The sequence below is a fragment of the Micromys minutus genome, assembly GCF_963924665.1.
Source record: "Micromys minutus genome assembly, chromosome: 9".
Lineage (NCBI taxonomy): Eukaryota > Metazoa > Chordata > Mammalia > Rodentia > Muridae > Micromys > Micromys minutus.
This window is the reverse complement of record NC_137978.1, coordinates 47,006,089-47,032,268: the sequence shown is the minus strand read 5'-3', so window position 1 is coordinate 47,032,268 and position 26,180 is coordinate 47,006,089. Positions and strand designations below refer to the sequence as shown.

The 26,180-nt window shown below is 45.8% G+C and overlaps 1 protein-coding gene across 4 annotated transcripts; it reads left to right on the top strand.

Annotated features, from left to right (window-relative positions):
* Positions 1-1,825: 1,825 nt before the first annotated feature.
* PPP1R8 (protein phosphatase 1 regulatory subunit 8) lies at positions 1,826-17,572 on the top strand. Of its 4 annotated transcripts, XM_080921966.1 has the most exons (8): positions 1,826-1,894; positions 3,907-3,967; positions 7,805-8,382; positions 10,497-10,650; positions 12,164-12,384; positions 14,183-14,327; positions 15,211-15,275; positions 17,211-17,572. In XM_080921966.1, exons 3-8 carry the CDS (start codon positions 8,308-8,310, stop codon positions 17,562-17,564), a joined length of 1,014 nt encoding a protein of 337 aa, XP_080778092.1. In that variant the 5' UTR covers positions 1,826-1,894; positions 3,907-3,967; positions 7,805-8,307; the 3' UTR covers positions 17,565-17,572. The 4 variants fall into 4 exon arrangements, with proteins under 4 accessions (XP_080778092.1, XP_080778094.1, XP_080778091.1 ...); XM_080921968.1 differs by lacking the exon at positions 7,805-8,382 and having other exon boundaries at positions 1,827-1,894; positions 12,236-12,384; XM_080921965.1 differs by lacking the exon at positions 7,805-8,382 and having other exon boundaries at positions 1,827-1,894.
* The last annotated feature ends 8,608 nt before the right edge of the window (positions 17,573-26,180 follow it).

Below are 26,180 nucleotides of genomic sequence, written 5' to 3'. Positions count from 1 at the left end.
TGACACAGGGTTTTCTGTAATCCAGGCTGGCATCGGGCTGGCTATGGAGATGACAGTAACCTTGAACTTCTGGCCCTGCTATCTCTACTTCCTGAGTTCTGTCATCACATCCACTTTTACACAGGTCTCCATACTGAATATAGCTTTGTGCATTCTGGGCAAATATTCTTCCAACAGAGCTACATTCCCAGCCCTTACTAAATCATTTGATAAATGACTGGATGAGTTGCTACTCTCTTTGGATAAACTGTGCTTTGAAGGCCAGAGGAAGTTGATAACTTAAAAATCTGGCTTAAGTAGAGTTTTACTTCTGAGAACAAGCTGATGACCAAGGCCACTCTTATCAGGACAGCATTTAATTGGGGCTGATTTATAGGTTCAGTTCATTATCATCAAGGCAGGAACATGGCAGCATACAGGCAGGCATGGTGAAGGTAGAGCTGAGAATTCTACATCTTCACCGAAAAACCAATAGGGGAAGACTGACTTCCAGGCAGCTAGGATGCAATTCTTAAAACCCATGCTCACAGTGACACACCTTTTCCAACAAATCCACACCTCCAAATAGTGCCACTCCCTGAGCCAAGCATATTCAAACTATGACAGGTCCCATTGCCGTTCCGTCCTAAAACCAGGTGATTGTTTATTGTTTATTTTGCCGTGTTGTAGGACTTGGTGTTACATTCCTTTAATCTTAGATCTCAGGAAGCAGAGGCAGTTTGGATTTCAGTCATGTGCTGCCACACCCTTCAATAATTTAATAAAATACTGAGAATTCATCATTCCAGATTTTTGTAAAAGTGCAAAAGGGACCATCAGCTGCATACTAAGTAATGGTATGTTGTCAGAAACGTATGAGACTAGTAGAACTTGGCTTTTGGCTTTATACAGACTCAGGTTTGAATCCCACTCCTTGTAAGGTGAAGCTGGATAACTCACTCTGAGCCTTTCTTCTGGAATCAGTTTGCTTGAGTTTTGGAAATACTGAGTGAAATGATCCATATAAAATACATACTTTCCAGTAAGCACTCAATAGGAAAACCATTACAACCAGCAAACTAATGGCTTAGAGGAAGATGTCAACTCTAACGCTTCCTTGTGCAGGACAGTCACTATGACCCACTTAGAAAAATCCTAAGGGGCCATTTATTAAACATTTGAGAGTTGGTGAAGTCAGTAAAAAATTAGACGGCCTTTTCTGTTTGAGTCTGTGCCTTGGTGCATTTTGTCCAAAGTTTTCAAAAGCAGACTACATGATTTCTGACAGATTTCTAATCTATAGAAGCCCCCAAACCTCAGAAAATAAGTGGTTCTGGGGACTTGAACCAGTGATCTCATTCGCGCATGCTGAACACACTACCATTAAGCAATATACTCTAGACTTGGATTACAAAGGACAAATGAGTAAGGATTCTGCTTTCGGATGCAGCTTTCTGAAGGAAGGCTGGAAGAAAAGAATGAGCAATCACTTCTTTAGTGATCACTTGATTATCCCTATATGAAGCGAGAGAGATTGATGTGCTGGGAGTTAATACAGATAACAGAGCTCAAGAGTTTCTGGAGAACAGAGAGAGAAACCCACACCTCGCTACAAACCACTTCTGACCCCGTGATCAAGGAGAACCCCCCCCCCCCCCGCACCTCTCTCCAGCAAACACTGCAGACTTCAAAATCAACCCCTAACCCCCTCCACCAGAGGCGCTTCCAGGCGAGCGTCCTTGCGTTACGCTACGCACGCATGCGCCGCGCACAGGCTGCTGGGATGCCGCCTCTTCCCTCCCGACCTCCCAGTTTCCCGGCGTGCTTCAGGCCCGCCAAATGGGAGGGGGAGACGCAAGATGGCGGCAGCCGTGAACTCCGGCTCCAGCCTCCCGCTGTTCGACTGCCCGACTTGGTGAGAGATGGGTTTTCTGGGGCTGCAGCAGCCTGGCGTGAGTTTACCAGGGCAGAAAGGGAGGTTGTATGTTTTCTTCTTGCTTTTTTATGCGGTGAGACGAGCGGCTCAAAAAGAATCTGAAATGATTGAGGGAAAACTGTCCGCTGTGAGGGGCTGGGCGACGTGTGGAGGAACCTGGAGCTGGGGCCCAGGCTCTGAGGAAACCCGAGGTTTGGGGGCTCGAAGGCATTCAGTTTAGACAGCGCTTGGGAGGTCAGCCGCTCACCGGGGTGCTTCAGGCCCTGGCCCCTAACTTGCCCTAACTCATAATTCAGTGCTTGATGCTCTCAGGGAGCATCATACCTTCCCCGGGTGTTGAACGTCCCGAGCGCGCACCACGAGCTAGCTTCCCTACCCCAGCCCAACCTGATGCTGCATCCCTCCGTGGCTGCTGCATCCTCCAAGCTGACTAGGAGCTCTTTGAGGGCAGGGATGGCGCGGAACTATTCCCCTTGTTCTCTGACCAGACCAGCACGAAGCCCCGGTACAAAAGACACCAGAAGTTGTTAGCATACATCATTTTCATCCCCTGGGAAGTTCATAGGAGTAGTAAGATGGTTTACGCGTTGAGTGGGGTGCAAGATGAATAAATACGAATTGCTTTGCACGAGGATGCATTCGTGTTAGAGCCCTTTCTGCTGTTGCGGTTCTTCCCCGGTTGTTACCATGTTACTTCTCAGGCTTCTGTTACATTGAGATCTTCAAGGGCAAAATCCCTTGCATCATTTTGAGCTCCGAGGCCCGAGTCCATCACATGATAGGATATTCAGAAAAAAATATTTTGGTTTTAATATTCATTTAAACTTGTTTCTCGAAGAAAATGGGCTTTTGTTCAATGCACTGTCCTTTTAGTTACTGCCATATAAATATTGGAGCAGAATTGTGAGATAACGCCCAGGAAACAAATGAATGTTTGGCTGTTTCCTGGATTTCTTTATACTTTTAACATATCCATGTGCTTCAGCCTATACTTTTTTTAATTTTTTTTTTTTTTAATCTACACTGTTCCCTTGTTGCACTTAACCAAATTTAGGCCAGTCAAATGTAAAGACTCTTTGAGATCACCTGTCATAACCTCAGAATCTGGTGCATACCAGGAATTGTGTCAGGTGATTTGACACTCTTAACAGTCCCTTGAATGATAAAGTGTAGAGAAAAGTTTGATGAGTTCCAATTTTTCAGAAAGACCTGTTCAGGATACCACCACACCTCTATTCGTTTGGAACTTCGTTTTGTGGGTATAATTTTGGTTTGCACTAGTTTCTTAATCACATTTTCTCTGATTTGGTACCAAGAGTTCGTCTAGATAGTGGTTTTTGTTTATTTTGTGATGAGAATAATATTGATCAGTCCCCAAACAAGTAGTTTTTGTTATTTGACTGTTTTAACATTTATTTCTTTTGAGGCATGATCTCCATATGTAATTCTAGCTGGTCTGGAACTCGTTATACAAACTGGGATGGCCTTGAACTTGCACTGACCCCTCTGATGGGGATTCACATGTGCAATTCTGTACCCAGCAAAACAATGGGCTTATTCCTTTTTTATATCAGGAGTAGTAAATCTTAGATTAAAACCTCAGGTTAGACTAAGCATGGTGACATATACCTCAGTGTAGTCTAGCACAGGGAAGTTGGAGGTGGGAGACTGTCTCCAAAACCAAGCAAGAAGGAAAAACCTACCAGGGACAGGGCATTGAGCTGCATTGTCTCTGAAGGGCATAACCAGTGTCAAAATGCAGGAGTTTTGGGGGGTCTGCTCTAAATACAGACCCACAGAAATCTCCTCTGGAACAGTAGAATCACTTAGGAAGAAAATGTCAAATGTAGAAAGAAGCTCTAACAGTGAAGTATGAAATGTTGGTTGAATATAAACTAACTCTAGGCTGGTAAGAGAGCCTCAGTGTTGGTGGGACAGGGATGGTAAAAACAGTCATCCTGAAAACTACCATTCTCACTCTTCTCTTTCAGGGCAGGTAAACCACCACCCGGCTTACATCTGGATGTAGTGAAAGGAGACAAGCTAATTGAGGTACTAAAGGTTTTGCGCCATGACTCACTTTCCCGCCCTCTCCTTTGCTTTGTTTTCCCCGCAATGTTGCTTTTTTCATCTGTTTGTTTTTTAAGACAGGGTAAGCCCTGGGTATCCTGAGCTCCCTGTATAGAGCAGTCTGGCCTTGAACTCAACAAAGATTGATTGCCTCTGCCTCCAGTGCTATAAATAAAGGCATGGGCTATCAAGCCCTTCTTGACCGTTTTTTTTTTTTTTTGGGGGGGGGGTCCTTGGTGAAAAGCTCATAGGGACTGGGGATGTAGCTCTGTACTGTAGTGGCTGCCTAGCATTCCAGAACCCTTTTGGATTCATTCTCCAGGATGCAGCACTCCCTTGGTTACTCAGCTTCTCATTACTCCTCTCCCCTTACAAAGGAAGATATTTTTAACAGGTCATAGGCCCAAGGCACCCACACAAACTGGAAACCCACTAATTTGGAATTTGTAGTTCATATTTACTACAGAAGGTTATGATATAGATTGAGTTTAACATTTAAGCTGCTTCTGTTAGATTCGGGATTAGTTCCTTCAGAGTAGTATGGTCAGGAGGGGCACTTGTCAAAAATGAAAATTGCAGGAGCCTGATATAGCTGTGTCCTGAGAGGCTGTGCCAGAGCCTAACAAATAGAGAGGCAGATGCTCACAGCCAACCATTGGACTGAGAATGGGGTCCTCAATGGAGGAGTTAGAGAAAGAACTAAAGGAGCTGAAGAGATTTGCAACCCCATAAAGGAACAACAATATCAGCCAACCAGACCTGCCAGAGCTCCCAGGACTAAACCACCCAGCTGGATATGTAGCAGAGGATGGTCTTGTTGGGCATCAGTGGGAGGAGAGGCCCTTGGTCCTGTCAAGGCTCGATGCCCTGTGTAGGGAAGTGCCAAGGCAGGGAGGTGGGAGGGAGTGGGTGGGAAGGTAGGGGGGCACTTTCATAGAAGCAGGGGTAGGGGAGGTGGGATAGGGACTTTCTAGAGGGGAAACTGGGAAAGGGGATAACGTTGAAAATATAAATAAAAAATATCCAATAAGAGGGGAAATTATATAAAAATTATATAATTGCAGTTAAGTATTATAAAGTAAAAGTTTAATGAAATTCCAGTTACTACAGAAAGTTTCTAGAGTCACATCAGATTTTAGAGTACAGTAACTAGGTATTTTTTTGTTGGAGTAGTTTAAAGATAGGGTCTTAATCTGTAGTCCTGGTTGGCCTGGAACCCAGCGATCCACGGGCTGGATGTCTTTTTATTTTTGAGATAGATTTCCACTCCAGCCCATATTGGTCTTGAACTCACTATGTAGCCCTAGCTGGTTTCTGACTGATAATTCTATCCCGTCTCCCCAAGTGCTGGAATTGTGTGAGTTACCATATCAAGCTTACTTATATTAAAATATATAATTATTTACAAAAAAAAAAAAAAAAGAATAAACTGGGCTGGAGAGATGGCTCAGTGGTTAAGTGCACTGACTACTCTTCCAGAGGTCCTGAGTTCAAATCCCAGCAACCACATGGTGGCTCACACCCATCTGTAATGAGATCTGTTGCCTTCTTCTGGTGTGTCTGAAGACAGCTACAATGTACTTATATAGTAAAAAAAAAAATAAGTCTTAAAAAAAAAAAAAGAACAAACCCACTGATTTCATAGTTAGAAATTGAGTTCAAAGCTCTATTATTGAGTGTAATTATTTTTTCTTGGTGCAATTAAAAAACATGACATTTTACATGTGGCAGCTTGAAAAGTAAGGGGTGGCGGCAGAAGAAATGTACAGTCTCACTTACACAGTCCAAAATGCAAATGATTATTCAAGGAAATAATTAAAAATAACCCGAAACCTTATAGATAGAAACTTTGTTGTTGCTACATAGAATAGTGTGAAATTTGAAGACTTCTAGAGATGTACTTTGTGGACTAGGGAGATGTTTCAACATGTGGAAGGCTTGCTGCAGTCCTGACAGCTTTACAGGATCCCTGGAAACCGTGTAAACAAGGAAGACAGGAACCAACTACACAGTTGCCCCTTGGCCTGTACTGTCTGTTTCCTCCAGTATACACAGACGCAAGGCAAGATAATAATAGCAAGCTAAGTTAAATATGAAATCTATTTTGTTACTAGAATTTAGTAAATCTTTCAATTTGCAACAAGAGTAAATAAAGAAGCCCAGTGATAATATCACATTCCTTTATAGAAGATGTATCTTTCCAGAGTCCCTCTACCGTAATCAGCATCCTCTGGTTCCTGTCTCCGTCTGCTGCTGTTCTTGTATCTCAGTTTTCCTGCATAATGCTCAGTTGCACAACGTTGTCAAGTTATAATTTGTAGATGGTACTATCTGGCTCTTAAAGGAGTAGGCCTGAGATATGCGTCTGGTGTGTGTGTGGGGGGGGGGTGTTTGTATTTATTTTGCCATGCTAGGGATCAGACAAGGGTCTCATGCATTCTAGTTAGTGGGCTCAGCTATAGCCCTTGGTGTATTTATTTTAGGGATTTAGGTTTGAACAGCACTTGATACTAACCGAGCTATCTATATCCTCGTCTTGTTTAAAGGCTTGTGATATGTTGTGATAGTTGGGTTGCAGAAGTGCGATATTAAACTAAAAGCCATGAGTCTTTTAGGCCCAGTGTGTAAAGACACACTCTGAGTTATAACTCAGAGGCACATTTGGATAGTGATCAGCCATAGCTAGCCAAAAGTCATAGCCTTAGGAACCAGAAAGAACAAGGGACAATTCATTCACTTTTTATTATATCTCCTTAATTCTAAGAGGTATTATTTTTCATTTAAATAACCTCTTAACATTTCTATGCTTGGTGCTATTGATGGTGAATGTGTGCCTGTAACATGAGAGTCCTCCTCTATTTCCTCAACGCAATCTCTGACACATCGTTTGCACTCTAGAATGGTTGCCTGTGATGCACTGTGCTTATTAGCAAAAAAGTCTGTGAGGACGCCATCTTTATAAAGAAAAATAGGAGTGGAAAGTGTGGTGAGATGAACCTGCATGGGTGCTTCCTTAGGAGACAGCGCTGTGCTTCAGAGCCCGCCACTAATCTTAAACCTATGTTTGTCTTAATAATTGGGGGTTTTGTTCTGTCTTTTGAGACAAGGTCTCATCATGTAGTTCTCACTATGTGGAGATCAGGCTGTTTCACACGCACAGGCTTGATCTGCCTGAGTGCTCAGTGAGTTCCCCGTCACCATTTTGCCGTAGGGTCTTTAGACGATCGATGAGGCCTTGAATTCAGTGTCCCTCCTGCCTCAGCCTCCAAAGTGCTTGGGTTTTAGGCAGCAACTACTGTACTGGCTTCCCATGACTTATTAGTAACACAAATCTTGTTTTAGTTTGTTTTTGGGGTTGAGGGGGGAAGCTGTGTTTTTGAGACAAGGTCCTAGAAGCTCTCCTCTGGCTGCCATGCTTCTGCTTCCTGAAGGCTGGGGTTACAGGTGTACACAGCCACTGCCTACCCAATCCATGTTTTAAGTGTAACATTGGGGTGGCGTGGCCCTGAAGTGCGCTGTAGCACCCACAGGTGTGTGCTGTCAGGCAGCAGCCCACAGACTGACCCCAGTCACTTGAAGTGATTGAATCCTAAAGCTAAGCTTGGCAGGGCTCAAAGCTTTAATGGGGTGGGAGCAGGGATAAGAATATGAATATTTAATTCAAAATATTCCTACACGGTTTATGTTTTAGTACACGTGGGTTATGAAATTACATAATGTGGTTAAAAATGCTCAAACTCGGGGTCTGCAGAGATGGGTTAGCAGTTGAGAGCCCTTCCTACTCTTCCAGAGGACCTGAGTTTAGTTTCTTGCACCCAGGTTGGGCCCCTTTCAACCACCTGTATCCAGGGGATCAGATGCCTTCTTCTGGCCTCTACAGGTACCATAACATACAGTGCACACAAACACAAAAAATTTAAACTTTCATTTTTTTAAGACTAGGTACCACTATGTAGCTCTGACCTGGACCTCACTCTACAGACTTCTGTAGTCTTAAAACTCAGAGATCTGCCTGCCTCTGTCTTTACTCTCCTAGAAGTAAAGGCATTTTACATTGTCACTGGTTCTTTCTAAATGCTCAGATTTAAAATCTTGTGCTACTTGCATGAAATCTCAGCACCTAGGCGGTAGATGCAGGAGGGCCAGAAGTTCAAGGTCATCCCAGGCTCTATAGCAAGTTTGAGGCTAACCTGGAACATATAAAGTCTTGTTTTTAAAAAGAAATCTAAACTGTGAGATCACATACATTTGAAGTGTATATATTTACTTTAAAGAATTTATTACAGCATGGGGGGTGGCATGTCTCCATATTATATCTACAAATGGAAGGGATGCCAACCCTAGGGGATTGTCCTCACCAGCGGTACAGTGTAAAGCTCATGGCCAGTGAGTGGCAGGTAAGTGCACAGCAGTTGCTGCTTCTAACAGTGCATGAGATGTGAGGACACTGGTGTGTGTACCCTGAGTGGGAGCCTCTTCCTTGGCACTGCCTGCTGGGAGTTCAGGGGCATGGGGGCGTGGCTCTTGCTTTCCAGCTGTATACTGACTTCACTTTTGTGCTAGCATTTCTTGGAAGTTTGTTTTGTTGGTGGTGTTGCTGGTGGTAGTGGGTGCGTGCATGCGTGTGTAAAACCCAGGCTAACCTTGAACTTGACATCATCTTGCCTTAACATATGAAGTTCCTTTTTTATTTTTACTTTATTAAAAAATCTATTTATTTATTATATGTAAGTACACTGTAGCTGTCTTCAGACACACCAGAAGAGGGCATCAGATCTCATTACAGATGGTTGTGAGCCACCATGTGGTTGCTGGGAGTTGAACTCAGGACCTCTGGAAGAGCAGTCAGTGCTCCTAACCACTGAGCCATCTCTCTAGCCCTATTTTTACTTTTTTAAAGACAGGGTTTCTCTGTTCTTGCTGTCCAGAACCTTGTAGGCCAGACTGGCCTCGAACTCATGGATCTACCTGCCTGGGATTAAAGACGTGCACCACAATGCTTGGCTTGAAGTTCTAAGACAGTAGTGCCATCATTCCTGGTTTCTTAGGGAACCTAGGCTGAAATGTGAACTAAAGCCTACCTTGTATTTAAAGGGAAAAGACAGCATGTTAAATGGGGTCCTCGGGTGCTAGACCACTAACATTGGCTAGAATTAGGAAAGTGTTAATAACCATTCCCCTAGTACCCTTCATCTGTTGACTATGGCTTGTAAGTGTCTATGACAACAGAAATGTTTTATAGAGCATGATTCAGCTCAAAGAATAAGCTTTCTTCTTCTGCCCCTACTCACTTGCTAATCAGTCAAATAATCTTTTAAGGTTTTTTTTTTTGTTTTGTTTTGTTTTTGTTTTTTACTTTATGTCTGAGTGTTTTGTCTACATTTTATGTGCACTGTGTGCATGTCTGACAGAGGCCAGAAGTACCATCCCCGAAGCTGGAGTTTCAGACAGTTATGGTGGGTTCTGGGGGACAGAACCCAGGTTGTCTGTAAAAGCATCCTGTGCTCTTAACCCCTGTGCCATCTCTCTAGCCCTCTTTCTTTTTCCTTTGAGATGGGGCCTTACTATGTAGCCCTTGACTATTACTAGAACTCACCATGTAGACCATGCTGTCCTCCAATTCTGAGACCCCCATCTCCACTTCTGCCTCCTGAATGCTGGAATTAAAGGTATTCAGCTATCATTCCATCCCTTAGAATTCTTATTTCAGCAAGGTATAGGGGCCGTGCCTTCAATCCCAACACTTAGGAGGCAGAGGCAGGGGGAACCTCTGTGAGTTTAAGGCTAGCCTAGTCTATATAGAGTTCCAGGCCAGCTAGAGTTACATTTAAAAAAAGAAAAAGAAGATTATAAGAATTCTTATCTCAAAGGGAGAGGCTACTTACATCTGATAGAATTAAAAACAGGTCTTGTTTTTGTTTTGTTTAGTTTTTCCTGTCAGCCCTGTACAGTCGGAGATAATATTTAGAGTGATGAATTGTAAGAAGTGTTAGCTTAGTAATTTGCAGTTCAGGTACATACAGGTGGGCCATACATAGAGGTTCTTGAGGTAAGTATACAGAGGCTTGAAGGAGACTTAGAAATGCAAAGTCAGTTCTTCCCTGCTCGGTAGCCCAGGTCCCAGTTCTTCAGCTGACAGTCTATTGTCCTGGGGAAGATTTCAGTGGCGTGCATGGAACTGGGTGATGTCACCTAGGAGCCAGGAGTGCACTCATGGATTAGCTATTAGCCTTCGATAGAAGTAGGAGGAACGCATGCAGGCTGTTTATGAGCTAGTGCATATCACATGTGAAAGATGTTCCCAATTGGGATCTTAGGATGGTCAGAAGCTTGTGTGGGAAAGACTGGGACAGTTTGCTGGGGAAAGTACCTTCACTGATCTTATTAGACCCTAGAATTTAAAAGACTGTCAGACCTTTTAGCTATTCAGGACCTTCTACTTACATGATTGAAGTTTTTACTAAGCTTGCTTGCAGTGAAAGTGAAGCAATATTTAATCTCATTTATTTAGAAGCTGATTATTGATGAGAAGAAGTATTACTTATTTGGGAGGAACCCTGACCTGTGTGACTTTACCATCGACCACCAATCTTGCTCTCGGGTCCACGCGGCACTGGTGTACCACAAGCACCTGAAGAGAGTTTTCTTGATAGATCTCAACAGCAGTAAGTACCCAGCTCCTGCCATGTCCTGTCATCCACAGGGATGGAAGTGTTGTTTGGGCTCTTGGTTTGGGGAACTTGTTTTTTTTTTTTTTAATCATCTCATCTTTATTTCTGAGATTCTTTTATTCTCCTGAAATAGTTGACTAAGGAGAAAGGTAGTCTGGGGGATTCTTCTGGGAGACCTTTGTATACAGGGAATGAAAATGGCGTGAAGGAGCTCGGAGTTCTGATGTTCAGGTCCTCGTAAGGCCAGGTGAGCCAGTTTAAGCTGAAGTCATGAATAGAGTCATTAATAGGCAGCAATACAAGATATTTACAAAATGCTTGTTTTGAGCAACGTTTATTATTTGCAATAGGTTGTTTATCCCAGATACACTTTACTTTAACTGAATTACAATTTAATCTCATAAGCCTGCCTAAAATAATTACAGAAATGCAGACTGGACCGTGGACTGCTACAGTTTACTTGTCTGCTAGGATAAAGAGAGTAAAATACGCAGTCCTATCTCCTCTGCTCTCTATTAGGCCCTCCCTTCACTGCAGCACACACAGATGTACAGCTCGCATTGGCCTGGTTACGGGCAGACTCAGTGAGCCTTGTCGCACTGGACTTATCTCTTCTTCCCATTTCATAACATGCAGAGATGTTGACACGGAAACTCAAAATCCCTAGTAGGATTTTGGCTTGCCTTGGCATTGACATTGCATCTGTGTTGGCCTGTCTCTGCGGTCCTGGGGAAAAGCTAAAGCATAATGCCACCAGACCAGCACTTTTCATGGTCCTTAGAGTTGGAACTGGAGAGGGCAGACCACAGTTGATGTTTGCCTCGTGCCTTGGAGATCATGGCTTCTGCTAGGTTGGAGCCATTTCTGTTGGACCCAGAGTGGATCCAAGCCTTCCTGGCGGCAGAGAACAGGCAATCCTGTTTGTGTGGAGATCAGCAGATCTAAGGTCTGTGACACATCCACTGAAGACATTCAGAGCTTCCTTGCTTTGACATAAGACAGGATGAAGTGGACCCAGTGGCATATTTATCTTTTAAGTTTTTGGGTTTTTTTTTTTTTTTTTTTGTTTGTTTGTTTGTTTGTTTTTTCTGCATACATAGGGAACACAGGTTTATATTCCCAGCCTCAGGAGGATGAGGGATTGAGTTCAGTCAGTCTGGGTAACATTGTTTGACTCCAAACTGGTTACATAGTAAGTTGAAAGCCAGGCCTAACTATATAGTGAAACCCTGACTCAAAAACCAAGGTGCTGGGTTGTAGCTCAATGGTAGGCTGCTTGTCTAGGAACCCTCGTACTGTTAAAAAAATAATAATAATACAAGAAGGGTGCTTGTGTTTATGATCCTGAATATGACATTATTATCAGTAAAAGCTGACAATCAGAAAGGCAAACTTGATGTGCTGTGGGAGCTGACTGACTTCCTGTGAGGGTCAGAGGCTATCCTTTCCCTGGAGCCCTGGCTGTTCCTGCTCCGGTCTCCCTTACACTTCTGACTTGCTTTCCCAGCACATGGCACTTTCTTGGGTCATATTCGACTGGAACCTCACAAGCCTCAACAGATTCCCATCGATTCTACAGTCTCATTCGGCGCATCCACGAGGGCCTACACGCTGCGAGAGAAGCCTCAGACGCTGCCATCAGCGGTGAAAGGAGATGAGAAGATGGGCGGGGAGGACGATGAACTCAAGGGCTTGTTGGGACTTCCCGAAGAGGAGACGGAGCTGGATGTAATTCTATGTCATTGTCTCTTGGGCCCCTTGCTTTTGCGGTGTGGAACGTTCTTCCTAACTAGAAATGACAGTGCTATAGCATAACAGGTCCTCTGAAGAGCAGCCAGTGCTCTTACTTGCTGAACCATCTCTGCAGCCCGTTTTCTCTATTCTTCATGACTGCATTGCGCTTCACTGTTCAGCGTGACCACGACTGACCACATTTCCTGCTTTCCATCATTCAGCTGTGCCAGAGAGTCTCTGACAATATAACTTCTTTTCTTACTTTATTTTTACGATTTATTTATTTTAGGTATGTGAGTACACTGTAGCTGTCTTCAGACACACCAGAAGAGGTCACAGATCTCATTACAGATGGTTGTGAGCCACCATGTGGTTGCTGGGATTTGAACTCAGGACCTCTGGAAGAGCAGTCAGTGCTCTTAACCACTGAGCCATCTCTCCAGCCTCATAACTTTCATATTATAGTAGGTATTAGATATTCTCATTAGCTATGATCTAGTGCTATGTGTGGGAGACTGCATAGATCTCTGAGATTCTATATATTTTGTTATCTGTGGGAGTCCTTGAAAGTACACAGACACACACAGACGCATAGACACATACCTTGGATACCCACTGAACACTACTGTCCATCCTCACAGAAAGCTCTATTGAAAAACACTAGCTTACCAAGCCAACATCTTCGTCCATTTACCTTTTGGGTACTGACCAGAAAGCCCAGAGATCTTTAAACTAGGCTTCTTTGGGGCTGGAGAGGTGGCTCAGTGGTTAAGTTCACAGGCTGCTGTTCCAGAGAGGTCCCTGGTTCTCCCACATGGAAGTGGGGGTAATTTTAAAGGCTACTGAGAAGCAGTCAGCTGTTGTTCTCTTGAGGAGCAGCTTCACATCTAAAGACCTTGGTGGTCACTGTGTGTCCCCTCAAGGCTCTTGTGCTTCCCTGTCTTTCAGATCAGTGTTAGTTCCTCTCTGGGTTTTTGGAATATCTCAAGCTGCAGTGCAGGTTGGAATAAGTCCAGTGGAAAGAAGCAGGAAGCAATGCCAAGGCAACATGAATCATGAGATGTACGGACGGCAGTTGTGAATGGAACTGGGGCCGGATGTAGGACAGAGAGTCTGCCAAAAATTAATTGCAGTGCCAGTGTCCTTAGGAGTTTCAAAGGGGACAGTCAGGTGTGGTGTCTTATTGTGATCTCAGCACTGCAGACACTGAGGCAGGAGGATTTGTCTAAATTGAAACCAGTCTAGTCTGCATAGATCCTGTCTGTCTTTGCCCCACACACATGCACACACCACACATACGTTCACATGGACACACACAGGAGCACACACATATACACATATCCTACACAGAAAGGGAGAGAGACCAACCGACCGACCAGGGTGGTTTTAAGACCAGCTGCTAAGAAGCATTCATTCAGTTACCGTTCCCATCTATCTTGCTGCTTTAGAATAAATCTTAGCATTCTTCCCAGTTAATTCTCCTTTACTTCTTGGAGTAGAGTCATGATAGTGTTCCTCCAAACCAGGAAAGTCAGCAGCCATTCCCTCATTTCAAGGGCTGTTCTCACTCACAGCCTTTCACCTCCTTTTATGGCCAATGAGGATGTTCTATGTTCTCTCTATTAATAGTTTTAATTAGGACAGTATGAGTCCTCTGAATACAAACGGCTGTCTTGCTGGCCGTGGGAGATCAGAGTAAGCCCCAAACGTCTTTTCCTCCATTAGTTAGTATTTTCTCCATAAAACTCCCTATGTGCTAATTCTGGTCCTTTCTGTGTGAACTTCGGCTTAGAACCTGACAGAGTTCAACACTGCCCACAACAAGCGGATTTCGACCCTCACTATTGAGGAAGGAAATCTGGACATTCAGAGACCAAAGAGGAAGAGGAAGAACTCGAGGGTGACCTTCAGTGAGGATGATGAGATCATTAACCCAGGTGAGAGGGAACACTTCCTGGATCTCGGGAGCAAACAGTTCTGAGCCACTAGGCCAGCCTGTGGAAGGGTGTTTGCGAACTTGGGTCGCTGTGATTGTGTATTTAAAAGCTCTGATAGATGGTTACCCAGAGTGGCAGCACATGCTTAGTGTGTACAGATGCTGTGAGAATAACATTCAAGTTCTATGAAAGATCTCCACTGACAGCCAGGCCATGGTAGGCTGTGGGGCAGGGGGGTTTACTTAATTTTTAAAAAAGCATGGACCATCAAGGGTTTGTAGAAACCAATTAAATGCAATTTAAAACTTGCATTAAGAGAAGGTCGGGGATAGTCACCTGAGTTATCATTGTGCAGAGTAGAACGCCCCCAGGTGTGTTATGCAGTCTCAGCCATGTATAGAGTCCTGGGGCGAAGCACAGCTCCAACAGGCCAAAGCCAGAGCCTGTGGGTACCAGGGAGTTAGCCTGCAGAAAACAGAACAGCAAGTCGGGGACTTGGAAGAGATGGAAGCAGGTCCCTTACCTACCTTGATGTTGCTCCCTTCAGATGAAGCCAGATTTCCTCTGGGGTTGTAGTGCACGTCACAAGCCCCTCAAGTCAGAGCTGGAAACGTGAAGCCCTGGCTCTGAGGCCTAAATCTAATGAGCAAACAGGAGTATGTGGTTGTGGCCGCCTGTCACTTTATCACTGGGATGGTGATGTCTGCCGTTAGACCTGCCTTGCTCTGTTCCTCGTGTACTCGGTGCTGTTGAACTGGTCCCCACCTCATGGAGCTGTTGGGAAGGCTTAGCATTAGCTGTATTTTCCTGTTTGAATGAGCTCATTGTTGGATGTTTGGTTTGATGATCCCATATCCTCCCGACCCTGCTCTTGTCTCTGCAGAGGATGTGGATCCGTCTGTTGGTCGCTTCCGGAACATGGTGCAGACTGCAGTGGTTCCAGTCAAGGTAGGAAGGAAGCACCTTTTGAGAACATTTGAGATGTCATATAGTCTGGTCTCCAAACCCCACTTTAGGGATATAACTCAGTTTTAGTATATACATTATATGCTGTGTAGGAGCTAGGAACTGTGTCAGTGCTCTGTCTGAACCTGGGTCCTGTGGAGGAGCAGCCATTTCTCTCTCTCAATTGCTAAGCCAGCCCTCTTCTCCTATTTCTCATTCCCCTCACCTGTGTCTCAGAAACCAGGGAGTACTGCAAAGGGACTTCAGGTGGCCAACCAGAATGCAGTGTACTAACCACTTATTCTAGAAGTGTAGTTAACTTTACTAAGGGTTCAGAGGGCTACCTACCTTTTGTCTTCTCTGCTGGCTCAGAATAAAAGAAGTATTGACATATGGCTTTTGCCATGTTCTCTTTAAAAGTTATTGTTATGCCTATTTAAAGATTTATTTTCTTGTTTTGTGTATAATTGTTTCCCTGCACGTATGTATGTACATATGTATGTATGTATATATGTGTACGCATGGTGTGTCTGCCTAGTGCCTTCAGATGTCAGAAGAGGGTGTCTGATCCCTTAGAGCTGGAGTTACATACAGATTGTTGTGAATTGCTCTGTGGGTACTGGGAACTGAACCTGAGTCCTTTACAAAGCAACAGGCACTTTTAACTCCTGAGCTCTTTCCTCACCATGCTCTTACCTTATGCACAGGGGTGGCACATACCGAGGTCCTGTCTAGATCCTGGGTCAGGTATCTTTAGGAATGGAGAGATTACCAGAATGTCCTGACTCCCTGGTGGGTAGAACTTGCACATGTGCACACATGATAAATACATTTTTAGATGCAACAACAGAGTCTCGGACAGAGCAGCTCCTTCCCAAGGTGGTGTGCAGTGTGCAAGGTAGAGTGGGAGATGATTTTCTGCTGGATTGTGTAATCCTGATGCTGTCCTCCCAGAGAGAGTTCCTTTCTCTCCATTCTTCTGTGATGTTCTGTTGTTAGCATACAAAGATAGCAAGTAGCTTTATGTCAGTGGTACTGTGGCATCATATATGCATGCATACTAAAACATGACAGTTCGTGTGTATAGCTTTTTTATAGTTTTAACATGGGTGCATCTGCTTAGCCACCACCACTCTGGCGAGACAGGGCACTCCTCACTCAACCCTTGAAAACCAGCTTCCTCCCATTCAGCTCAGGCCACCAGGAACCCATGTTTTTGACATACATATGATTATTTAAATCATTGTTTAAATGTTAGAAACATTTGTTGTTTAAAAATTGGGTACTCAAAGCCAGGCAGGTGTGGTGGCCCACACCTTTAGAAGGTAGAGATGGATCTCTGAGTCCAAGGCCAGCCTGGTGCACATGAATTCCACAGCATCCAGAGATGTGTAGAGAGACCCTGCCTCAAAAAAAGCCACAGCATGGAGCCTAGCTGTGTTAGTGGTGCATGCATATAGCTCCTAGCTAGTTAGAAGGTAGAGACAAAGGATTACTGTGATTCAGAAGTTCAAGGCTATAGTTGGTGAACATCAAGGTGACTTCCTGGATATAGAGACCACGTACCTGAGGAGTGAAGCGGCCTAGTCAGAGGTCAGACCTGAGGAGCAGTGAGGCCGTGCCCGTGGATGGCCTCTACACTACAGTGAGCCTCCGCTTTTCATTTTAAATCTTCAAAAGCCATGCTTTTAATCCCAGGACTTGAAAAGCAGGCAAATGAGTTTGAGGCCAGCCTGGTTTGCAGGACAGCCGAGGCTGTGTTAGACTTTCTTAAAGAGCCGTTGTTCAGGTGGCATATGACCCAAAGGTTTCAGAAATGGGCTTGGCTGCACAGTAGGACTTTCCTCAAATGTTAGCTTTCTGCAGCTAGGATGGAAAGACACCCGGCCTCATCTCATGTGTTCTTTCTGTTTTCTCCTTCCCTGTGGCAAACCACAGAAGAAGCGGATGGAGGGCTCTGGCTCTCTGGGCCTGGAGGAATCAGGGAGCCGGCGCATGCAGAACTTTGCCTTCAGTGGAGGACTATACGGGGGCCTGCCCCCCACACACAGTGAAACAGGCTCCCAACCGCATGGCATTCATGGGACAGCGCTCATTGGTGGCTTGCCCATGCCATACCCGAACCTCGCCCCTGATGTGGACTTGACTCCTGTTGTACCGTCAGCAGTGACCATAAATCCCACACCAAACCCCGCAGTCTATAACCCTGAAGCTGTAAATGAGCCCAAGAAGAAGAAATATGCGAAGGAGGCTTGGCCGGGCAAGAAGCCCACACCTTCCTTACTAATTTGATATTTTTGGTTATGGAGAGGGTGGGGAGGGGTAGGGAGGGGTGGAGGGGCTACAAGGGGAGCTACTGAACTAGGGAGAAAACTTTCCATGTGTGCAGTATCGTCTTTCAGAAAGTCTCCTAAGGTCCTAACCATGGAATACTGAGACTAGGGGTGGGGCTAAAGTACCATTGAAGACCTGAGTCAGAACACTTGACAGGTAGAGAAAGGCTCCCGGGCCCTTCTGAGCAGACTGTCCTGGCCCTCTCCCTGTGCCACCTACTAGGACCATTTATGTGAAGACTCACAGGTGGAATCTAGAGCTATAGAGAGAGAGAGGGTGGGAGCCTCGTTTTATTCCCGTTCCTTCCCTTCCTTCTGAGACCCAGGTAACAAAGCGGCTACTGTGGGTGCCAGGTTAGTTGACACTGTTTATTTAAACAGCAGGGTAAACGAATGCCCTCTTGTGCCCGTGGTTTCTCTGCCTGTCTGGTGGCATGAGGCCATTTTGAGTTCCCTTCGTCTGAAGCCAGGATCACAGGACAGGCTAATGGGTTTGGACAGTATTGTTGGCCTTTACCTACTTTCAGTTCCAGTGCGGCCTCCCTGTGGCCTCACTGTTCATGTGTGCCGTGGGGCAGTTCCTGGTTACAAACAGAAAGACTACTTTGCAAGGATCAGGTGTGTGTTAGGAGAATATGCTCAGCCGTTGGTTTGGAGGCTCCCCTGACATCCCCACCCCCATTTAGAGTTCTGGTTATTCAGATCTCCAGAATAGACCCGGCTGACAGGAGACAAGGTAGGAACCATTGTACAAGCTTTGTACAGATTTGTACATTTGTGTAATAGGCCTTTTCTGCTTTAAGTGTAGCTTTTTACCTGTAACCTTTATTACATTGTAAATTAAATGTAACTTTTGTCATTTGGGTACAGTCTTGAGTCTTGTTGCCAGGGGACACTTGTCAGACCCAGGATAGTTGTCCTGAGAATTGGTGCCCTGACCCCCATTAATTACCACAAATAAAATTAGCCCCTGAAAAATACAAAAATTATCACTGGATATTCTGATCCCCATCCTGAATCCCCAGGGTTGAGGGCTGAAGAGGTTGCCCTTTCTGAGGTGTGGGCACATTAAGTCTGGTGTGTCCTGGCGTCTCATTCACTGTGCAGACACATGGCTTTCTAGGAAGGGACCAAATTCCAGTCACACAGGTGAACTCAACATTTGGGGATTGAAGACGGTAGGGCCAGGGGCTCAGCATCATCCTTGGTTGCATAACAAACTCATGCAAAGTTAAGAGGATTAGCAACATCTAGAGAGTGGAGATCTGTAACCATGGAACAAAAGATTGGCTTCACCAGTTGATACAGGTAAGTCCTCATCTTGTGAAGATCCCTTCTTCGAAGCAAAGTCTTATGATCTGCAGCCATCCACTGAGGTTCTTCTACATCCTATGGAGCCATTTATAGCTCTTGGGCTTTTCTAAGGAGAATCTGACTTAAATTAACTTGTCTATGAGCACCATGGGGAAGTGAAATCTGAGTACAGGTCTATGTGGCTGCTTGGGCAAGGGAAGTCTTGCTGCCCCTCCAGTACGCCTGGCTGGGTCTCAATTTTCTCTCCTGTTTTGAAGTTGAAAAATATGTAGTGCCTTAAATCCCCCTACTCAGGAGGCAGAGGCAGGAGGATCTCAGAGTTTGTGGTCAGCCCGGTCTACCAAGGACAGTCAGGGTTACACAGAAACCCTGACTCAAAGATGAATGAATGTAAACTGTAGTGGGTTTGGCTAAAGAAGTGTGGGGTTAAAAGCACTTGCTGCTCTGGCAGAGAACCTCAGTTCTGTTTTCATGGAGCGGCTTACAACTTAATTGTAATTCCAGGGAATCGAATTCCCACTTGACTACAGAGGCACCCATACAGAATCATACATGTAACATTTTTAAAGAAGGATCCAGGTGTTGTCTCTGTGAAGTGCCTGCCACACAAGTACAAGAATCTGAAGGCTTAGTGAGAGTCTGTCTCAAGTTGGAGAGTAGTGAAGGAATGTGTGTGCACCCCATGGGAATGCACACACTCAAAAAATGCTTAAGTTACAGCAGGGTGTGATGGTGCATGCCTGTAATTCCAGTGCTTGAGAGGTGGAGTCAGGAGGATCATGAGCTAGAAAGGAATGGCCGTGCTAAACTCCTGTCTAAACTGGAATTCTGTTAGAGGACTAGATGAGCTCAGCAAGCCCCGTCGAGACCTAGAAAGTCAGCGTGGTTTTCGGACGACGCTGTAGCCGAGCACTGAAGAATTGTGCCCAGAAGAGGACCAGGGTTTTCCAGGCAGAGGGACCTCTGTGAGAGCCGTTGGATGGGCAGTCTCTGGAGGAGAGCAGAGGCCACACCACACGCTTTGCTGGAGAAGGATCTCTAGTTTAAAAATTCAGCTGGATACGGTGGCTCACACCTGTGATTTCAACATAGGGGTCTGAGTTGGGAGGATTTCAAGTTCCAGGCTAACCTTGGCTACTTAGCAAGACTGCCTCAAAAGGGGAGGGGGCACTCAGTGGGTAAGGTACTGCTGCCCAAGCCTCGTGGTGGGAGTTCAGTCCCTGAAATCTGCACACAGCTGTCCTCTGATCTCCAGTTGCTTGTAGTGCTATAAACATTCCGGGCACACATGTATGACCTAACATATCCATAGACCAGGCTTGAGAGGCAGGCAGATCTCTAAAGAGTTCAAGGCCAGCCTGATCTACGTAGTATGTTCTAGATTCCCCAAAGCTGAAACACGCATACTTCTCCCTCCCCCACCCCCTCACCCTAGCTGGCCTCAGACCTGCTCTGTATTCCAGACTGGCCTCGACCTCGGGGATCTGCCTGGCTCTGCCTCCCGAGTGCTGGGGTTGACAGCATTCACCACCCAGAAAAAGATGTACACACGTCACCTCACCCACACTGGGGACTCGCTTCCTCGGGGAGATTTCAGGTGGGGCAGTGACTAATTGTGCTACAATGATACCCTGGAAACAGGTGAGTGTGGATGGTCATGGCCTCTCCCAAATAAGGGGCAGGCAGATGTTCTAGGTCTTCCCCATGTCTGTCTGTCTAGCAAATTTATATTAATAAAAATATAAATCCAAATACTGAGGGAAAATGAAAGAATATTTTATATTGGGGGGGGGCAGGGCAGGAGGGAACAAAGAAAGTTGTGAACTCTTCCAAGGAGGGTGACACTTGCTGTTGCCAGGAAGTGAAGGAGAGGCCACTTAACTCTGCAGAAGCAATGATAGGACACTGGTTGTGAGCCCTGGCATGTGATGGGTGGGAAGGAAGGTCTAGTGTCCTGTGTCCTAAAGGGAGCTAGCTGTACTGGGGCTGGGTGCAGTTCCCGCTATCACCAGCAGGAGGGGCTCGGCAAGCGTCCAGGTTCCTAAGGCAAGTGCTAGGCAAGGACAGGGAAGAAATGGTAGGGAAGGACTCATTGTTGAGCACCCTGCAGAGCATGCTCTGTGCATTTTCCCCAGTAGCCCCAAGGGAGGACAGAAGAGTCTCCACTTTACAAATGAATCACTCAAGGCTTAGTGCCCACAGCCCAAGGTGACAGATACCACACAGGCAGTTTCTGGCTGCTGCCGCCGCCCTTTGTATTCCTAGGACGGTAGACGGTCTCGGATTTTCGTCCCCTTATTTTTTAAAAAGATTAGAGTGTTAATTATGTGTATGGTGGAGAAAGTGGTGTGTGCACACGTGCAGTACCTGCAGAATCCAGAAGAGGGCAACAGACGCCTTGGAGCTGGAGTTACTGTGTTTGGAAGAACGGAAGTGCTCTTAACTGCTGAGCCAATCTCTCCAGCCCACTTTCTGATTTTTCCCCTTATCCATTGCCTACCCATCTGTCTCCCATCTCTGGGCCTTTTGATGATGGGTGGAGCTTTCAAGCAATTAATCAACACTTGGGGCAGGTGTGGATTTGGGATGCTCTCCACTGGAACAAGGGTACTTCCAGGAAGAGCGGGTGAGATGTTTAAAATGGCCACCAAAAGAGGCTCTCCAGGTTCTCCTTGCCACACCCTGCCTGCTGCTGCAACTATGCCATGCAGGGCTGACATCCACGCCTGCCTCCTTTCTGGTTCACTCACTGCAGCATTATGTAGTGGTAAATATTTTACAAGTGGAAATTGGTTCCAGGACACCATGCCACGTTACCCCCAGCTATTCTTTGTCCCTGGCGGTCTCTCTGCCCCCTTTGCTAGCTGCGTGTCCTAGCCGCCCTCTCCGAGCTGGCTCTCTGCCCCAAACTCTGCTCACATTCCCAGCAACCGTTCCCTGTGATTATTGTGACAATTCCCACTAGCCGGACAAAATCAAAACTCTAGAAAATTGTAATTCATCGATTGGATTTATATCAATACATTCTTACTCCACAAAATAAACTAAGAGCCAACTGATATGACACAATCTGCCCACCTAGATAAAACAAGTTGTCCTATAATAATCCATCCCTTATAAGATATTCATAGCTACCTGTGGCTATGTAAAGCCACACAGAGATGGTCATCACCTTCTTCATCTTGGCTTCTCCCCTCTCTTCTCCACCTTTCCAAAACTCTGCACCTGCTTTTTCACTGCCCAATCACAGGCCTCACCTTAATCTTGTTCCTGCTCTCATCTGCAAATCAACCACAGCAGCATTATTGTCTGTGGGACCTGGAAATGTAGCTTAGTTGCTGAAGAGGTTGTTTAGATGTATGAAGCTCCATTTTCCGGTGCTGCATACACTGGGTGTGGTAGCATGTACCTTTGTGTTTTTAAAGATGTATCTAAGTATATGAACGCTCTATTTGTATGTATGCCTACATGGGAGAAAAGGACATCAAATCCCTTCATTTTAGATGGTTGTGAACCACCATGTGGTTGCTGGGAATTGAACTCAAGACCTGGAAGAGCAGTCGGTGCTCTTAACCACTGAGCCATCTCTCCAGCATCTGTAGCATATACATTTAATGATAGCTTTTGGGGAGTGAGGATATAAGAAGCAGGAGTTCAGAGCTGGAGAGATGGCTCAGAGTTTGAGAGCACTGACTGCTCTTCCAGAGGTCCTGAGTTCAAGTCCCAACAACCACATGATGGCTCACATTGAACTATGATGGGATTTGGCATGCAGGCATATATGCAGTCAGAACACTGTGGGCATAGTAAATAAATAAATCTGGAGGAGGAGTTCAAAGCAATCCTGGGCTGTGTAGTAAGTTCCAAGCCAGCCTAGTCTACATAAAACCCCATCTCAAAAGGGGTGAACATTATTCTAACAATAAACAAAGCAAAGATGTCTTGACTCTAAGTCCTTAGCAGCTATCTCAGTTCCTGCCCACTTCTCTGCTCCACTGTGCCCTCCAAATCTTCCCCCCATCCCTGTCTGTCCCCAGTCCCACTACGAATCAGCTGGTCACAACTGGGTCTCTGCTGAGAGGGCTCTGAAGGCCTCTCAGTTCCCTCAGTGGCAGGCAACCTAGTGGTCTACAAGCTCCATGTGTTCCTCGGGCCTTCAGCCATTACCTGAATCCGGCTGGCCCTCCAACCCTCAGAGCCAGGCTCCTTCCCATGCCCTGTGGATAGAACTCTCTTCAAAATGTCTAGTTGGCCTTTGGCTTTCTGTCGCTACAGGACAAAGAAAGAAGCAGCCTCCATTTCAAGGAAGCAATGTGGATTGTCTCCAACTGGTCAGAAACCATTTGCCTGTGTAACAGGGCCCCAGACCTTAGTAGGCTCTAAGACCTGAGCACAACCGGCTCCATGATGGAAGAGCGTAAAACTCGGCACAGAGACAGCACCACCTGCCAAAATGAAGATACAGTTCTGATCCATCAACACCCATGTAGTTCTTGGAAAGTCTCTAAATGGACTGACCTTGCTTTCTGACTTCTGTAGTTCGGCTTCTGGCTGACTGTTCTTGTTAACGGAAGGGTGACAACCTAGAACATGGTTTATGTGCTTTTATGTGCTTTCTCAACCCGAGAAATGCTTGCTGTAGTCCATGCTGGCTGAGAAAGACCATTGGTTTAAACCCTGTCTGAGCATTCTTCTCTGGTGATTACCCCACAACACCAGAACACAAAGGCTAGCATTCTGGTAAGATTGTTTTTGTTTGTTTGTTTTGTATATTTGACACAAGCCTGGGGAAGAGGAAACCACAACTTGAGAAGCACCATCACTCGACCGGCCCACAGGTAAGTCCGGAGCATTTTTCTTTTCTTTTAAAGATTTATTTGTTTGTTATATATGAATACACTGTCACTGTCATCAGACACACCAGAAGAGAGCATCAGAACCCATTACAGATGTTTGTGAGCCACCATGTGGTTGGGGGTTGAACTCAGGGCCTTTGGAAGAGAAATCAGTGCTCTTAACCGCTGAGCCATCTCTCCAGCCCTGGAGCATTTTTCTTGATTAACAGTTGGTGTGAGACAGCCTGGTTCATTCTGGCAGATGACACCCCTGGGCTGTATAAAAGAACAGGCTCAGCAAACTATGAGGTGGAGCATAAAGCTGCCGGGAAGTGGCGTTTCTCCCTCTCCTCTGCTACAGTTCCTGTCTGCCCTGACCTCACGCTGTGACAGACTAGGAGCTATAAGATGAAATAAACCCTTTCCCCTCAAGTTGCTTTGGTCTTAATGTTTTATCACAGTAACAGAAAAGACATGAATACCACAGCACAGCCAGTCTGACCTTGATGGTCCCCACACAAACAGGACCACTCTTTGACATCTGAACAGGCAAGACATGAACATCGTCTGTTGGGATGTACTGGAGTTGCCTTTTTGATACAAACCCTGACCAATAAGAGGAATATCCTATGTGGTAAAGCAAGACCACACGGCCAGGGACGTTCTCAAGAAAGAACTCATACAAATAAAGTCTCAACAAGCCTGTTTGCTCAAACTCCACTGGTGATGCAATTTCTACTAGCTAGCTGAACACTGTAAAAAGTAGTAGAAATTTTTTTTTTTTTTTTTTTTTTTTTTTTGTTTTAAAGATAGGGTCTCACTATGTAGGTCTGACTAGCAGAGAACTGGCTATGAAAAACAGGCTGGGGCTGGAGAGATAGATGTCTGGGCTATAGTCTGAGTTGTTGGAGTAAGTTTAAAACCCTTTAGCCAATGAGACATGTTCCTAACACTGGAGGTTTCAGTCAGTTAGTGGTGAGAGATGGCTAGTATGGGCCTTGTCTCTCTGTTATTTCGTGATTTCATGTAGATGTTTTTGTCCATGTGTGTGTATGTGTGTGTGTGTAAATATGTAAATACATATACACACACATCAGAGAGACAGAGCACCAGTATCCATGAAGCCATGTTATCAGGGGCTCAAAACTGAGCCCCAGGGCAATGGGGGAACCTTGGCCAATTTCACAAATTCACAGCTGTATTTTCAAAAGCCATGGTGGGTGGGAAGCTGTAAGGGGCAGTGAGCAGCAGCTTGCTCCACTGTGGTAGGAATGTGGCTTGCAAGCTCAGGGGTTAGGAGAATCTGGAACCTGGGGGCCTCTGGCCCAGACACTGTCATTCAGTCTAAAGGACAGCACCGGAGGAGCAGGCTCTAAAGGCACTTTGTGTTTGAGGTTCTCTGTGCCATAGGACACAGGGATGGTGGTGTGTTTACCTGGAACCCACTGCCAGGCAGCAGACACCAGCTTGCAGATGGACAGAGAGAAGCTAAAACTGAGAGAAAGAAGGATCCTGATCCTGAGTGGCATAAAGTGAAGCCCTAGGCAGGGGGCTCGGGCTCAAGGTGCAGGGGCAAGCAGAATCAGTGTCCCCCGCCGTTCCATGTCTCCCCACCCACACCAGTCAATTCTCCGATCTCCGGGTGTGTGGGTCCATATTGGTCCCCTGTAGCTCCCTGGCTCAAGTCAGTTCCTGGGTCCAAGCTCACTTGTTTCCTGGAAGATCTCTGCTCCAGGATTTTTAGGCGAGCCCAAAGTAGATGGAGGCCCAGAGCAGACAGTGACCAGACTGGAAACCCAGGTCCTCTGGAGGATCCGGGCCCCATTATTCTGGAATAGCACAGAGATTGGGGTGAAATGAATGTTGGCAAAGGGAATCTAAGGCAATGGTCACTGTCAACATGATCACACCCGGGGTGTGGAGCCCTGTGGATGCAGGACTGCGGAACACATCAGCCCTGTAGATAGGCAAAGCAGGCAGACATGTCTGTCACACCAGCCCCAACCATCCTACCCTCAGACTGTGACCAAGGCAGAAGGCAGCCTGGGTAGGATGGGCGGGTGAGTACCTAACTAAAGCCAGAGTGTGGGTTTCCTCCTAGATCTGTATTCTGCCTCCAGAATGTCTCTCCCACCCACTTCCCTCCCAGCCTGGTCCTCTATGGTCCCTCCTCTGAGCCACTCCCCAGCCTCCATCCTGCTTCTCCCAGCCTGTGGAACCACTTTTCACACCAGGACCAGTCAGTCTGTTGAGAACTCTGTGTGCTTCCCAAAGCTCCTTCTTCAAGGAAAATGGGGGTCACCCACAGCAGTTTTAAAGATGAAGGCCAAACCCTGCCTCCCATATGAAAGAATGTTCTTTCGGTTTCTTGGTTCCTGTTCCTCCCTGCCACTTGCCTTACCTCCTGTTGGTCTCCAAGCCTCCCC